The 14,628-nt window shown below is 41.2% G+C and overlaps 1 protein-coding gene across 1 annotated transcript; it reads left to right on the forward strand.

The window, feature by feature from the left end:
• The first annotated feature begins 2,380 nt into the window (after positions 1-2,380).
• Positions 2,381-7,583, forward strand: LOC147614475 (glutamate decarboxylase-like). Its single transcript, XM_086781014.1, has 8 exons — positions 2,381-2,668; positions 2,887-3,091; positions 3,729-3,929; positions 5,132-5,346; positions 5,625-5,878; positions 5,982-6,034; positions 6,771-6,946; positions 7,082-7,583. The coding sequence occupies exons 1-8, from the start codon at positions 2,574-2,576 to the stop codon at positions 7,410-7,412; spliced, it is 1,530 nt and encodes a 509-aa protein (XP_086637140.1). The 5' UTR covers positions 2,381-2,573; the 3' UTR covers positions 7,413-7,583.
• The last annotated feature ends 7,045 nt before the right edge of the window (positions 7,584-14,628 follow it).

The raw sequence follows: 14,628 nt of genomic DNA on the forward strand, positions 1-14,628 counted from the left end.
GATAAGTGTCGAAATTACCTACCATAACTTCCTTTCCTAGGGACTAAGGAGTGGATAGATTCGAAGCCGACACCTCCAGGTTGGAAGGTGCAGACAGTACCACCACGGGGTTATGACCCACGAGGTGCTTCTCTCTCTCTCTCTCTCTCACACACACACACACACACACTTTACCGCTATGAAAGCTTGTTGTTTACGAGAAAGAATCAAGTGCGAAGACATACATGGTAAGAACACTACGCATGCTTTCATTGATCTAGACTTAAACTAATTGTAATCATATTCTAATCTACCGTTATTCTCTTTTATCTCACTAACTAGAAAGAGTTGGTTCTAATTCCTTGTGAGAAATCATGGTGGATCAAATCTACTCAACTTTATCATAATATATTAAAGCAATGAGCAGCTAATGATAATAGTTAACTCAAAGCTTAGAATAATACTGAATTAATAATTTAGATATCTCTCCTCAAAGCCCATGTAATATTGGTATAAATATATATGAGTCCCCAATATCGTTTGGGAATTAATTAATTAGTTTGGAAGTGGAAAAGTGATGGGACCTTAGGTAAAAGGTTTATCGCCCTTTTAAAAAAAATCGTGAAGATGACGCATGGATAGAGCTGGAGGCTTTTGGACTATTCGAGATCTAGAGTGTTCTAGGAAAAGTATAAATAGGCATGCTAAACAAGAGCTCCAGTTTAAGATGTGGGCCATTAGAGAGAGAGAGAGAGAGAGAGAGAGAGAGAGAGAGAGAGAGAGAGAGAGAGAGAGAGAGAGGTATTAACATCGGTAGAATGCAACACGAGGGCATATACGACCAACGGTTGGACTTGAACTCAGGTGGATCATGGTCTTTTTAAGGGCCCTTGCACTAGCCAATCTGCCCCACTTGTGGATGGCAGAAAGGTAGTGCAAGGGTCTTCTTTTATTACACACACACACTATAGAAGAGAGAGGTATTGACGTTGGTAGAATGCAACTCGAGGGCATATACGATCAATGGTTGGACTTGAACTCGGGTGGATCATGGCCTTTTTAAGAGAGAGAGAGAGAGAGAGAGAGAGAGAGAGAGAGAGAGAGAGAGAGAGAGAGAGAGAGAGAGCAACTCGGGTGGATCATGGCCTTTTTAAGAGAGAGAGAGAGCAATGACAATGAACAACATTTTTTTTTGGTGGTTCGCGTTACCTGAGAGAGAGACGATTAGAAATTATACGCTGCACTCTGTGTGTTTTTTTGGCCTGTGTTGTGTGCTCCGACTGTGAGTTTAAAAATCCCCTTTTTTTGCCCTATGCTATGTGCTTAGGCTGATTCCAATTCTAAGGTTGAAACCTTAGGGCGGCACAATAATTATTGTTTAGGCTCAGCTTGAATATATATGGTAGGGATCAATGAATATGTGTACCAAATTGTTTTTGGCATTAATTAATTAAAGAGGGAGAAGGAACCTTATATGAATGATGCGATAGACAGCAAAGGGTGAAAACGTTATGAATAAGTTACCATCTAACTTCAATACACAATCAAGCACCACACACAGAATGTGTGGCCCATAGCATTCTAATTATATGGCCTCCTCATCTCATTCACAACCTTTTGACTCTTCTAGAGTCTTCTTGTACCCTTCTATAAATTGCTATGCAAAACTATTTTTGACTTTCAACCTTTCATCTAACCTTGAAATAGCCAAACCTTCCAAATTTCAATAAGAATGAGTAAACACACATTTTAAAAACTGAGCAAATGTGGCAAATGATCTTAAATAACCTTTATAAAGTGAGCAAAAAAGATCACCCATGAATATAATATTTACTTACAGAGGCTAGATCAATGTTTCTAGAAAACATTTTTCTTGAAAAAAGTCACATTTTATTCGGGAAAAAATTCACATTTTTCTCGAAAAAAATCACATTGGGCCTTTCAAATTTGTTAAATCTTCAGCTTACATATAGCTAGAATAATATTAAAATTTGTAGATTTTCCAAAATTAAAATATCTTAAAGTTTGTAGGTTTCCCAAAATTAAAGAAATAAAGTCTAGTATAAAAGCGAATTTTTTTTAAAAAAAATTGAATTAACTTGAATTAGAAAGTATCATAACATCATAACAGACACCCATGAGTGCCACCACTTAGACAGCAAAAATGTTACATATGCCCATTGTGAAGAGAGTTTGGACTCTGGAGGTTTTCTGTGAACACGGCTGTACGTGGAAAACCTGAAGCGCCCACTGACAAAGACTTTTAAGTCGTGCATTCGACATGAAATTGGTTATGGTGCTCGAGTCTCACCACACCCATTTTGAGGTAGGGACACGGCGGGGGGTGCTTGTGACACGGTTTTTACTCTTTTGAAAAAGCTGTGCCGAATTCGAAGACATTGTGTCCCTTTGATTTCCTGCCGCCCCTCCCATAACCACCCTTTGATTTCCTGCCGCCCCTCCCATAACCACCCCTCCTCACTCTCTCACTCTTGGGATAGTTTCCTACGACGTTAAAAAGTTCTCTTCTCTTCTCTCTCACTCTCTCTCTCACACACACCCCCCCTCCCCCCACACACAGTACAGAGATAGCCATGGTGCTTAGCACTACCTCAGAATCTCACCATGGTGGAGACGGCAGCCTCCACTCCACCTTCGCTTCCCGCTACGTGCAGACGTCGTTGCCAAGGTGCCTCCCCTGCACATTATACTTTAATCTCGAAAGGACGGATCATTCTCATTGATCTCGTTAATACTAGATATGTATCGTTCGGATCAGTTGTTTATTAACCGAATGATATTGGTTTATAGATTCTATTAAGCTGATTATATCATTTAGCTGTGATTGACGACTTCATTGATTAATTGCTGGTTGAAGAAATGAGAGACGATTGTATGTGGGTGCAGGTTCCGTATGCCGGAGTATGAGACCTCCAAGGAGGCCGCGTACCAGATAATCAGCGATGAGCTGATGCTGGATGGCAACCCCCGCCTTAACTTGGCCTCTTTCGTGACCACCTGGATGGAGCCCGAGTGCGACAAGCTCATCCTGGGCTCCCTCAACAAGAACTATATCGACATGGACGAATACCCCGTCACAACCGAGCTCCAGGTCTGATCAAGCAAGCCTTGTAATAATTAACCCAATTAAGCACCATTGACCTCAAGATCCCTTATCTTCACTTAATTAGCTTCACACGTTGTCACTGGATTTAGCTTTCACGTCTAGCTGGACTTTATTTAACCATTCAGCAATTCATTATTGCTATCAAACCTAGATTTATACAGCTGAATGATGCACGGAATTAGTTGCTGCATTATTACCTGTGAAGTTTAATAGGCTTCTAGGATCTGGATCTAGCTCTGTATTATCGCACGAATTACTTGTGAAGGTTGGATAGGGTTCTAGGATCTGGATCTAAACTCTTGATTAAGCTTGACATTATGATTACCCGGACCTGATCGGATAGGTTCCCTTTGTGGGCTTGATTAAGCTTGATACAGGCTGCAGCTCTTATCATTAACCAGACCTGAATTAGGTTAAGATTGCACTGCATAGGTTCCCTTTAATGTTGAATTTTAACGAATAGGCTTCTAGGATCGGATCTAATTAAGCTTGTTTTAGGGTGCCATGACCTAGATTAAGGTATGATTGTACTGCGTAGATGACATTGGATGCGAATCATGATTATGGTTAATTCAACGATGGTTTAGGCTTAATTTAGATGTGGTCGTGGTTGTTGCTGCAGGATCGGTGCGTGAACATGATAGCCAGGCTGTTCAATGCGCCCCTCAAAGACGGGGAGCAGGCGGTGGGGGCAGGCACAGTGGGGTCCTCTGAGGCCATCATGTTGGCCGGCCTGGCGTTCAAGAGAAGGTGGCAAAATAAGCGCAAGGCCGAGGGCAAGCCCTTCGACAGACCCAACATCGTCACAGGAGCCAACGTTCAGGTCCATTATATGAGAGAGAGAGAGAGAGAGAGAGAGCAATGTCGCCTTGCCTGTCGAAAAGCAGATTTTTTAAACAGAATATGGGGAGAAATTAGATTTATTAGACAGCACGTTGAAAATCAGGGTTCTTTTAATACAGGAAATGGGGGAAAACTACACCTACCAAAAGGCGAAAAAATCAAGACTGCATCGTGACACACAAGAATACACACATCATTATCACCTTTGAAGTTTGAATACGATTTGGTAAATGTCCAAAATCAAGATTACTTTTCACTCCAACACTCGCAGCAGTGTCCCACCTACTAAAAACTCAACGAATAGCGGCCTACAATGAGTGGAAAAAAAAATATCGACAGAATATATTTAATGGAGGTGTAAAACAATATTTTGGTGGCCTAGGGGAGCATGGCATGGTGTCTATTTTGTGGAAGTGAGGCAGGCATCTCGAATCATTTTTTACTCCCGAGATTTAAAAAGACCCTAATTTAATCAAGGTTGCTCGAGTTTCGTTCGAGTTCAACCCCACGTCGGGTTTTGATCCTATGGCCTCGCGTAGCCGCACGAATGCTCTCCCGTTGCGGTGCACGCGTTTCACAAGTTCAAGGGACATGACTTGCTTATAACTCAATCCCTGCCACCTAGAGTTCACCCCATAGAAATCGGCAATCCTTGTTACCTGAGTTCACCCCACCGAAATCAGATGGATGCACGTGTTTCATGTGCCCTACTTCTGTACCGCCATTCTCCTTTTCTTAAATGCACTGTGCCTTTTATAACTAAAAGTGACCTACATCATAGGCTTCAAAGTCTTACTCTTAGTGTCTCGCCAACAATTCAGAAAGGGGGCCAAGCTCAATTCTAGAAGGCTGTGATTGGTTGGGAAATATTATTGTTTTCTTAAGACATAGGTAGATTACATATTTTATTAATCGCTCATTGTGTGCCCCTATTTATGTGCCATAATCTCTACTTCCGACATGAGAAAATGAGTCTAATAGACCATCCGATATGACCATAAGCTCTACCATCAAGCCATCGCACATGAGAAGATGATTCTAATAGACCATCCGATGGCATAATCTAGAGCTTGATTTAATAATTAGTCCACGAGTCACTCTGCAGCACAACAACCTCTATTATTGTAAATAAAAATCGTGCTATATAATACATAATTAGATCATTATGAATGAGTGGTGCAGGTTTGCTGGGAGAAATTCGCAAGGTACTTCGAAGTGGAGCTGAAAGATGTGAAGCTGAGGGAGAACTACTACGTGATGGATCCAGAGAAGGCTGTGGAGCTGGTGGATGAGAACACGATATGCGTGTGCGCCATCCTGGGCTCGACCTACAATGGAGAGTTCGAAGATGTGAAGCGCTTGAACGAGCTACTCGCAGAAAAGAACAAGCAAACGGGGTAAATATATATTGATTCACAGTATTACTAGAGTGCCTGAATTATATTGTTTACAACGGATCTTAGCGATTACATTGCGTTCACCGTGCATTATCCAGGGTAGACGACAGTGCGAGCTTCTAGACACCATGAATGTGTCGATTGCTCTGTGTGTGCGTCTCAAACACACACACACACACAGACCTGAATTTAATGACATTAGGGCTCAAGGTGGGCGTAATTATTGCTTAACTGCCGATGCGATCAACGATGAATGATCGGTTTGATATATATTACAGGTGGGACACCCCAATCCATGTGGATGCGGCGAGTGGTGGATTTGTGGCGCCCTTCTTGTATCCGGAGATCGAATGGGATTTTCGGCTCTCTTGCGTGCGGAGCATCAACGTGAGCGGGCACAAATACGGGCTGGTGTACGCCGGGATCGGGTGGGTCGTCTGGAAGAGCAAGCAGGACCTGCCCGAGGAGCTCATCTTCCACGTCAACTACCTCGGTGCCGACCAGCCTACCTTCACCCTCAACTTCTCCAAAGGTTCTCTTGATCCCCTTCATTACAAAAAAATACTAATGATAATAATAATCAAAATCTCAATATAAACATGAGGCAAGAGTTGTTCATATGCCCCTGGCTGCAGGAGCTAGCCAAATCATTGCTCAGTATTATCAACTCATTCGGCTCGGATTTGAGGTTGGTTCTTTCTCTTCTCTTTTTTTTTTGTACTTGACCATGTACTTGTGATATCAATAATAAGGTGGGCTTTTGTTAACCCATGCCCTCCAAGAAGAACCAAAACACCCCCTTCCCCCTCTTTCACAATGTCCAAACAAAGACTTCATTTGATGGAGTCCTAAGTTTTAGACCCATGCTCGCAAACCATACTCTTGTTGTCCTTATTGTAGAACAAGCTTGCAAAACATAGTAGGTAGGTGGTACGGTGCCTGCGTGGAAGTATGCAGACACCCACCACTTTATAGATGGGAGCTGGTTTGTAACTTGCTTAATAGAGGATGATAAATTAGCTGTTGTTGGTTGGCAGTGGTTGGATTCAAAGGATGTAATGTTTTTCTCAATATAATATATATATATATATATAAACACATAGGAGGTGGTAAGGGTGCCTACATGGAAGCATGCAGACACCCACCACTTTATTGTTCCCAAAGTTGAACCCATCACTTTATTGATCCAAAGTTGAACCCGTGCAATGACCCTTGTTAGGGTCTTTGCAGTTAGGATTGCATGCAAGACAAAGATAGAATCGATCTTTAAAAGTATATGTATGTGGAAGCACTTTGTGCACACACACATGTATGCTTGCTTTGGTCACTTCACACACACACACATCAATATTGCTCTCAAGCATGCAGTTTGTGTTGAATGAGCTTGTTTTGCTAATGGAGCTTCTTTGACATTGATGCACTAGGGCTATAAGAGCATAATGGAGAACTGCCGATCCAATGCCAAAGTTCTATGTGATGGGATACGTGAAACGGAAAGGTTTGAGATCCTCTCGAAGGATGTGGGGGTGCCAGTTGTGGCCTTCTCACTCAAGGACAAGAGCCAACACGATGAATATGAAATCGCCGACAACCTTCGCAGGTTATCTTGGTTGCATTCTTTGTCGATCAATCACACACCATGCATGCGTAGACTCCTCTTATGATTGAAGCGTCTTACACTTAAGCTCCTGGATTGGTAGCTTATCTTCATATGAAACATGCACATTAATTGCAGGTTTGGATGGATAGTTCCGGCCTACACCATGGCACCAAATGCACAAAATATAAGCCTACTGAGGGTGGTGATCAGAGAGGATTTTAGCTGCACCTTAGCACAACGCCTTGTAGGTGACATCCGCAGGGTGCTTGAATACTTGGATGCACGACCACCCAAGTTGGTTGAGGCTGTGGCAGTTGCCATAGCTCAGAAGGAGCCCGAACTCAAGAAAGGTGTAGAACCACAAACTCTGCAATCTTTGTCTGTGTTTGGCGAGGCCCTACGCTCTAAGAAGGCATTCAGCGTGTGGAAGAAGAATGCTCTGCATAAAACCAATGGGGTCTGTTGATCTAGTTCTTGTTCGTGTTATATTTTTGATACAAGGATTACCTATTGTTTGTATATCAACCTTTTTAAATACTTGAGAAGAAGGCTCTAACCTATTAAGGTGATATGCACACTCATCGATTGGATACCTTGACTAATAATTACTTTCTAATTATGTCAATTTTAGTTAGTATCATTTTTTAACATTTTACTTAGTCTCATTTTTGTAACATGGTTTACTGGATGTCATTGCATACGACATGTACTTGGCATGTGATTTACCGAGGTTGTTCTGCATGAATTTTGCTCTCATTGGTACTTATAGGCATGCCATAAGTTGCCTAGTACTGCAATTGTATTGTTGAACTTAGCACAAGATACACTCTTCATACGACACATTGAACATTACACTAAGAAGTTTGGTACACCTTGTTTATGTTTCATGGAAGGAAATCCTTTAACATATTACACGATTAAACACTTCTCTTTATTAGTGAGGTTTAATGGTATGTTGCATACACCATTTCTTGCTGGTCCTTTAAACATACACGATTCACAACGCTTGCCTCTTCCACAAAGCTAGTGGTTTTAAAAGGATAGGCACTTACAAGTGTGTAAAGGCTCCAAAATTTACATCACGGGAAACTTTCATAGATGGGTATTCAAGGAGAGTGTATTTGTAGTTAACTCCTCAGTATGACCCCAACCCAAGACCCTAAACCATTGGCAACAAGTAAGTGTGAGATGGATATGCTTAGATAGTCCCTCTCAATGCAGTGATACGTAAGAAGAACAGCTACTCATGTAGTAGGGGAGGATTTCACCTCTCGATCGCGGAAGGCTAAAGCGCAAGCACAAGTCTTGCTATCTGATGAAATATTAAAACAAGAAAAACTCACCCCAAGGACTCGAAGATGTAGAGCCAAAAAGATAGGGAAAGGGGAAGACTGTGTGACAATTCAGAAGATGGCTAAAGCAAGGACGCCACCCCGAATGCTTCATCATTATTCTCCTTCAAGGAGGAGATGATTCTACAACCAAGCCTTTGAGCTAGAGGAAGTTTTGAGTGACCTAAACAATGTGCAAAAGAAATTTGCAGAATAGGCTAACCACATTGAGGAAAACAGTAGGCTAGAAGCCGCTCAAGAGTTGGCCAAAGCTTGTGTGAAGAGTGAGGGGGAGCTTCCAGCAGAGTGCGAACTGCGGAATCTAGTCCAACCAGGAAAGGAACCTCTTCCTTCTTTGAAATTAGAGAAGAGCCTTAGAACCAACCATTGGATATGACCTTCAATACCATTTTCTCCAAGGTTATGGAAAATGACCTAAGAGTTGACCTGCTATCATCCTAGGTAGTGGCTATATCCCATACACCATTTCGAACTCTAACACTTTCCAAGACATTGCTAGTCTCTCCACCTTCCTCTCCTCGCAAGTCCACATTGCTATCAACTCCTTGCTCCAAGGAAGCCCAAGCTCATTGAAAAACTTGATGGACAAATAGATAAAATGATACATGGAATTAATTCCTCAAATGAGGTTGAAGGAGAAGAGCCAGTAGGGGGAAGTCATGAAACTCAAGCAACCACTCCCCAAGGTGCCTATAAAAACTCTATCACTCTTTGGAGAGTGGCAATATGAATCTCATATGAATGTAGCACTATCAATGAAATATACAAGGTCTTACAAATCACAACAAGCTTCCAGGATGGTGGTGTTGGGGTCAATATCATTACCAAGCTGTGTTGCTAGGAGGAATGGGGACTTAACTAACAATAGTCTAATGAAGCTGGTTGATGGGCTATTGGAGCCATTGTAAAATCCATTGTGGAATTTTGTGGGATCTCAAAATTAGAAGATTGAAAACACCATTACCATGCTTGCCAACATAATGGCACCAAAGAGGAGGACATACCCTCCACATCCACCACTACTCCGTAGCAGGTAAAAAGCAAGCAAGGAGAGATAGAAAGAGGCACAACACTCAAAGTAGATTGATGACAATGAGTGAAGTACAAGTGAAGTGACATGATAGGGTCACTTCTATACTCTCGTAAGATTGTGTATACATACTAGGGTAAAAAACAACCTAAGAAAGAAAAAGTACCTCGTAAGACCATATTAGGGAGTTTGAAAAAATCCCATTACTTTGAAAATTTGCTTTTCAATCTACTTTTTGGCATATCCTGAGCATAGCAATTCCAAAGTTGTCGGAGAATATGGATTTAGAATCTACTCTTCAGGAGTTTTCTAACGATATGTCATGTGAGGGGGTTTTGAAAAAAATCTTAAAAGGGGAGTGGCCATGTCCCCCCTTTTTTGATCTTGCAAAATGGGAATTGAGATTTTACCAAACTCCCTAATATGGTCTTTTATATTCTATTAACCTACATCCACATATCACTACCATATAAATGGCTACAGTGTGACCTCAATTATCTTTCGTGGTGTGACTGCGTGATATTGGATAAACCCAACAGCCAAGAATGGATGGAAATTAAAGCTACCATCGACGGTGCCAAATATGTTTAAGATAAGAGCTTACCTTAGCCTATGCCAAAGTTTCTCTAAGTTTTATCTTATAACTTCTAAGATTGACTTTGTAACCTCCAAGTTTCATCTCATTACTTCTAAGATTCACTTTGTAGCCTCCAAGAACATCTCCATGATTACTCGCCTTAATCATCTCCACCTCCTGTCTGTGAAATGAGTATCATCGAGTTTACCTTTCACCCATTGGCTTTGATAAGTCTAAGGTTGATACATTCTCGATCCCCCCTCGATCCTTACAATTTGCCATTGGTACTTAGCCCCAAGTTCTGCACACTTGCATGCTCACACACACACATAAACATGTATATGCACACACACATATGCACGAGAGAGCGAGAGTAGAGAGAGAGAGAGAGAGAGATTATCACCACCTCTGTAAATTTAAAAATGTTACCTATATAAATGCTCTCTAACCTATTATTATTATTATAAGTAATAAATTTGACAATTGCTTTCTATCTTAATGGCTTTCCTATAAAATAATGCTTTCATAGTTAGAGATTCAATTAAGAATGTGTGATAGATACCTTAAATTATTAAAAATGTCATACATATTAAGAAATGTTTTAATCAAGAAAAGAGATAGAATTAGGCTTATCAAAAAACAAAAGGTGCTTTTATCACTACAACACGTCGGGGGCATAGCAGCATTTCTTAGCAGTGTTACAATAGTGTTTAGGCTTTTGGGATGTCAGGGGCATTATGTCACTACTCAACAAGCAACGATATTTTGCTGCAGTAACTATGCAGTGAAATTTTACTGCTGAGCAATTACTATAGCAGCAAAATTTCACTTTATTGCTTAGCAGCGAAATTTCACTGCTAGACTGTAATTTCACTATTCCAGTAGCAAAATTTCACTGCTATACTGAGATTTAAATTTCCAAAGAGTTGTTGAAGATTGAAATTAGATTATACATGTGACATACATACAAAAAATGATGATAGTTTTAATAAAACACCCACCAGAACCTTTAAAGCCATGTTTGAAAATCAAAATTGAAGATAGTTGCAAACTTTTGAGGTAAATAGTTACAAAAATCATAAATCTATCCCATCTTGTAATAGATCCATTTGTGTTGCTTCATGAATGTCTATATCTAATGGAAGCTCAATGAAAAGATGTGATTCCATATCAATATCGTTATCACTATCATTATCTTCTTTGGATTGATGTTCCTCGTGCTCTTGATCGGCCTTCTCTAAATTATTTTCTTCATTTTCATCATCGTGTTCTTCCAATGAGTCAATTTGAGGTAGTACTTGCACCTCATCCAGATTCGGCCTCAACATCTTGATCTTGAAAGATATGTTTTGAACAAATGAAAACTTGTATAATATACAACCACTTTGGATCAATTCAATCAGTGTGAAACACAACCTAAAATCACAAAGCAAAGGGGTTACATTATTATGGGCTACCACACCTCCAAGAGGGAACTCAATGCATTCACCTAAGGGAAGAGCAATAGAACACAACTGTCGTAGGGCACTTACCAATGCTTCGAACTTGAGTCCCTTGAGGCCTCCAAGCTCACTTGTCAAGCTCCACCTCCACGCTGTCACCGTAGAGTCACTCGCACCATCGCATAGGCAATCACTCTCTCTCACTCACTACAAGGGATCGGGCTCATACCCGCGCTCCTAGCCGCTAAAAATGACTTGTGGAAAAAAGTAACGGGCTTGTGTATCAGCGCGTGTATCATCGCGGCCAGAGACATGCGTGTAAAAGCGCGTGTATAGAAGCAGTTAGACGTGCTGATACGAGGGCGTATACACGCGTTGTGTCAGTTTAGCTGCGCTTAGACGCGCTAATATGAGGGTGTATACATACGTTTTGTCAGTTTAGCTGCGCTTATACACGTACATTTCACAGAGTATCCGCATATATACACGCGAATTTTGCAGAGTTGACGCGTCTATACACGCGAACAGAGAGCAAAAAAAAAAATTCAGAGAGTGCTATTTGGTACTTGAATGCTGTTCCAACATTTCAGCACCCAATAGCACTCTCTGGATTTTTTTTTTGGGTGCATTGCACCATCCACGAGGAAGATTTAAGACAAGAACAACATGAATGCATACATTGTTAATACACGATTCAAGATAGACATGAATGCAATACTATCAATTCACGATTCAATATTACTATCAAAATTTTATGTGTACACATATATACAAGGGAGTCCATATATCGAAGTAGCCCATGGCATCAGTTACAAAAATATATATACAACCACATCCTCAATATGGAATGTGATACTATAAGTCTGAGTACTACTCAGACCCAGATGATGACTCGCTGCTCCCTCCATGATCAGATGAGCTCACATCGGTCGGAATGTCCGATGAGTAGTGCTCACGTCCACGATTCGGTCACTCACAACAACTGAGCGGACCACATCCGTACAAATATGCAAGCCCACGGTGGAAAATTCCAAAGATGAAGAGGAAACGGAAATGTATGCATCACTTCCTCCTCCGGATTTCAGTGTGAAAACTGGATGCATGTGCTAGCTACCATAGATGTGATGTAACCCAGAGGGACCCAATATGTGGAATCTAGAATTGCTCCCACTACCTCTATCTGTATGGTCAATTAGCAAACCATTGATGAGGAATCAGAAGAGGAAGCCTCAAGCATAGAAGGGATTGGATCACAAGGCTGGCGCCCAACGCCTTAGAAGATGGCGAAAGCAAAAACGATATATTGATCGACGAAATGCCCTACTACGAAGAAAACCTATGGATGCCCAGTGGTTGAGATACCTCGAAGCCACTAAGGTACATGATGAGTTTTCTAAGGATTGGGGTGAGGAATTGAGTAAGATATCACTTGAATGGAAACATGAGGAGAAAATCATCCCTTAAGAACCAGAAACTCGCTAAGCTTACGAAAGCTGGTCATCGAAAAAACGAAACAAAGGTTTGGTAGAAGCCGAGCAAGAGGCCAAAAATGTCATGGCTAAAATAAAAAGTGAGAAATGAGGATAAACTAGACTTGCTTTTAGTACCAGACCACTTCAAAACCTACACTGTTGAACGAACGGAAAGTGGTCCGACTGACGGCAAAAAGGGTTAAGGAAGATGGGCTGTCCACATCATACGATGGCAAGGAAGTTGATATTGTGGGACCAGGGGAGGAAGCCAAACCTGTTTATATCGCTAAGGACTTGACTTCAGTTGAAGAAAATGAGCTTGTTACTCTCCTTAAGGAATTTAAGGATTGTTTCACCTGGAACTACAAGGAGATGAAGGGTGTACCACCTGAGATGGTGCAACATATGATCCCAATCATGGGAGGATCAAGGTTAACCAGGTAGAAACCATACCAGATGAATCCTAAATATGCGGCAATCGTAAAGGAGGAAATTAAAAAACTCATTGTGCTACAGATTTTATCTATGAGATAGAGCATACAGATTGGTTGTCACCAATCGTAATAGTGCCAAAAAAGAATGGGAAACTTAGGGTATGTGTTGATATTAAAAAGGTCAACGTAGCTACTAGGAAAGACCGTTATCTATTACCTTGTACGGAACATGTTTTGGAGAGAGTGGCTGGGGTGAAGAAGCTTACAGCTTCTTAGACATATTTTCAAGCCACAATCAGGTGTCTATAGCACCAGAAGACCAGCATAAGACAGCTTTCAATACAATGTGGGGGACATTTGCATACAAAGTCATGCCTTTTAGTCTCACCAATGCCCTAGCAACATTCCAATGATTGATGTGCACGGCCTTCAAAGACTACTTGCAGAAGTGGTTGGAGGTATTCATTGATGATCTGTGTGCACACTCTTGATGGGCAGACCATCTGGCTTGCTTAAGGAAGGTATTTGAGTAATGTTGATTATATCGTATATCCCTAAACCCTTTAAAGTGCCAATTTTGGGTCAAACATGGTGTGATATTGGGACACATTGTCTCAAAGAACGGTATATCCACGGATGACAGCAAGGTCAAGTTGATCTTGGAACTACCACCACCCACTATTTACAAAGGTGTGCAAAGATTTATGGGCCACGTTGGGTATTACCACCGCTTCATAATCTTCTATGCTGAAATCACTAGGCCATTGTACAAGCTACTCATTGTCTTTGAATGGACTGAGGAATGCCAGGAAGCATATGATTGATTGAAGCAGGTATTGGATAGCGCACCCATTTTAAGACCCCCTAATTGGGACCTCATATTTCATGTGTATATCGATGCATCAAACTTTGATATTGGATGTGTACTAGCACAGCCCGGTGAGTTCAAACTGGACTATCCAGTCTGCTTCCCTCGTCAACTAAATGATGCAGAGGTGAATTACACCACCACAGAGGGAGAAAGGTTGGCCAAGGTTTATGCAGTCAAGAAGTATCGACATTACCTATTGGCCACCAACAAATTCGTATTCTTCGTGGACCATCAAGCCTTATTATATTTGGTGAACAAACCTTGCACCACGGGAAGAATCACACGAATTTGACTTTACTGTTACGGTGAGAAAGGGGACACAACATGTGTTGGTCGATCATATGTCAAGAATTCCAAATGGGGAACCAACAACTGGTGTTGATGAGATGACCTCCCTGATGCTTGTTTGTTCAAACTGGAAATTTGGACTAATTCCATAAAACGCTAATATCTTTTACATATAAAATCATATGAGATTCCCACTTTGGACCTTAGATGCTCACA

This window comes from Cibotium barometz, chromosome 42 (genome assembly GCF_041138505.1).
Source record: "Cibotium barometz isolate CiBa-2024 chromosome 42, ASM4113850v1, whole genome shotgun sequence".
Lineage (NCBI taxonomy): Eukaryota > Viridiplantae > Streptophyta > Polypodiopsida > Cyatheales > Cibotiaceae > Cibotium > Cibotium barometz.

Excerpts from the sequence above, each read along its gene's own strand:
- LOC147614475 (XM_086781014.1), top strand. The coding sequence starts at position 2,574 with ATGGTGCTTAGCACTACCTCAGAATCTCACCATGGTGGAGACGGCAGC. Across the intron at positions 2,669-2,886 it reads GTGCAGACGTCGTTGCCAAG|GTTCCGTATGCCGGAGTATG; the intron begins GTGCCTCCCCTG and ends ATGTGGGTGCAG. Across the intron at positions 3,930-5,131 it reads TCACAGGAGCCAACGTTCAG|GTTTGCTGGGAGAAATTCGC; the intron begins GTCCATTATATG and ends TGAGTGGTGCAG.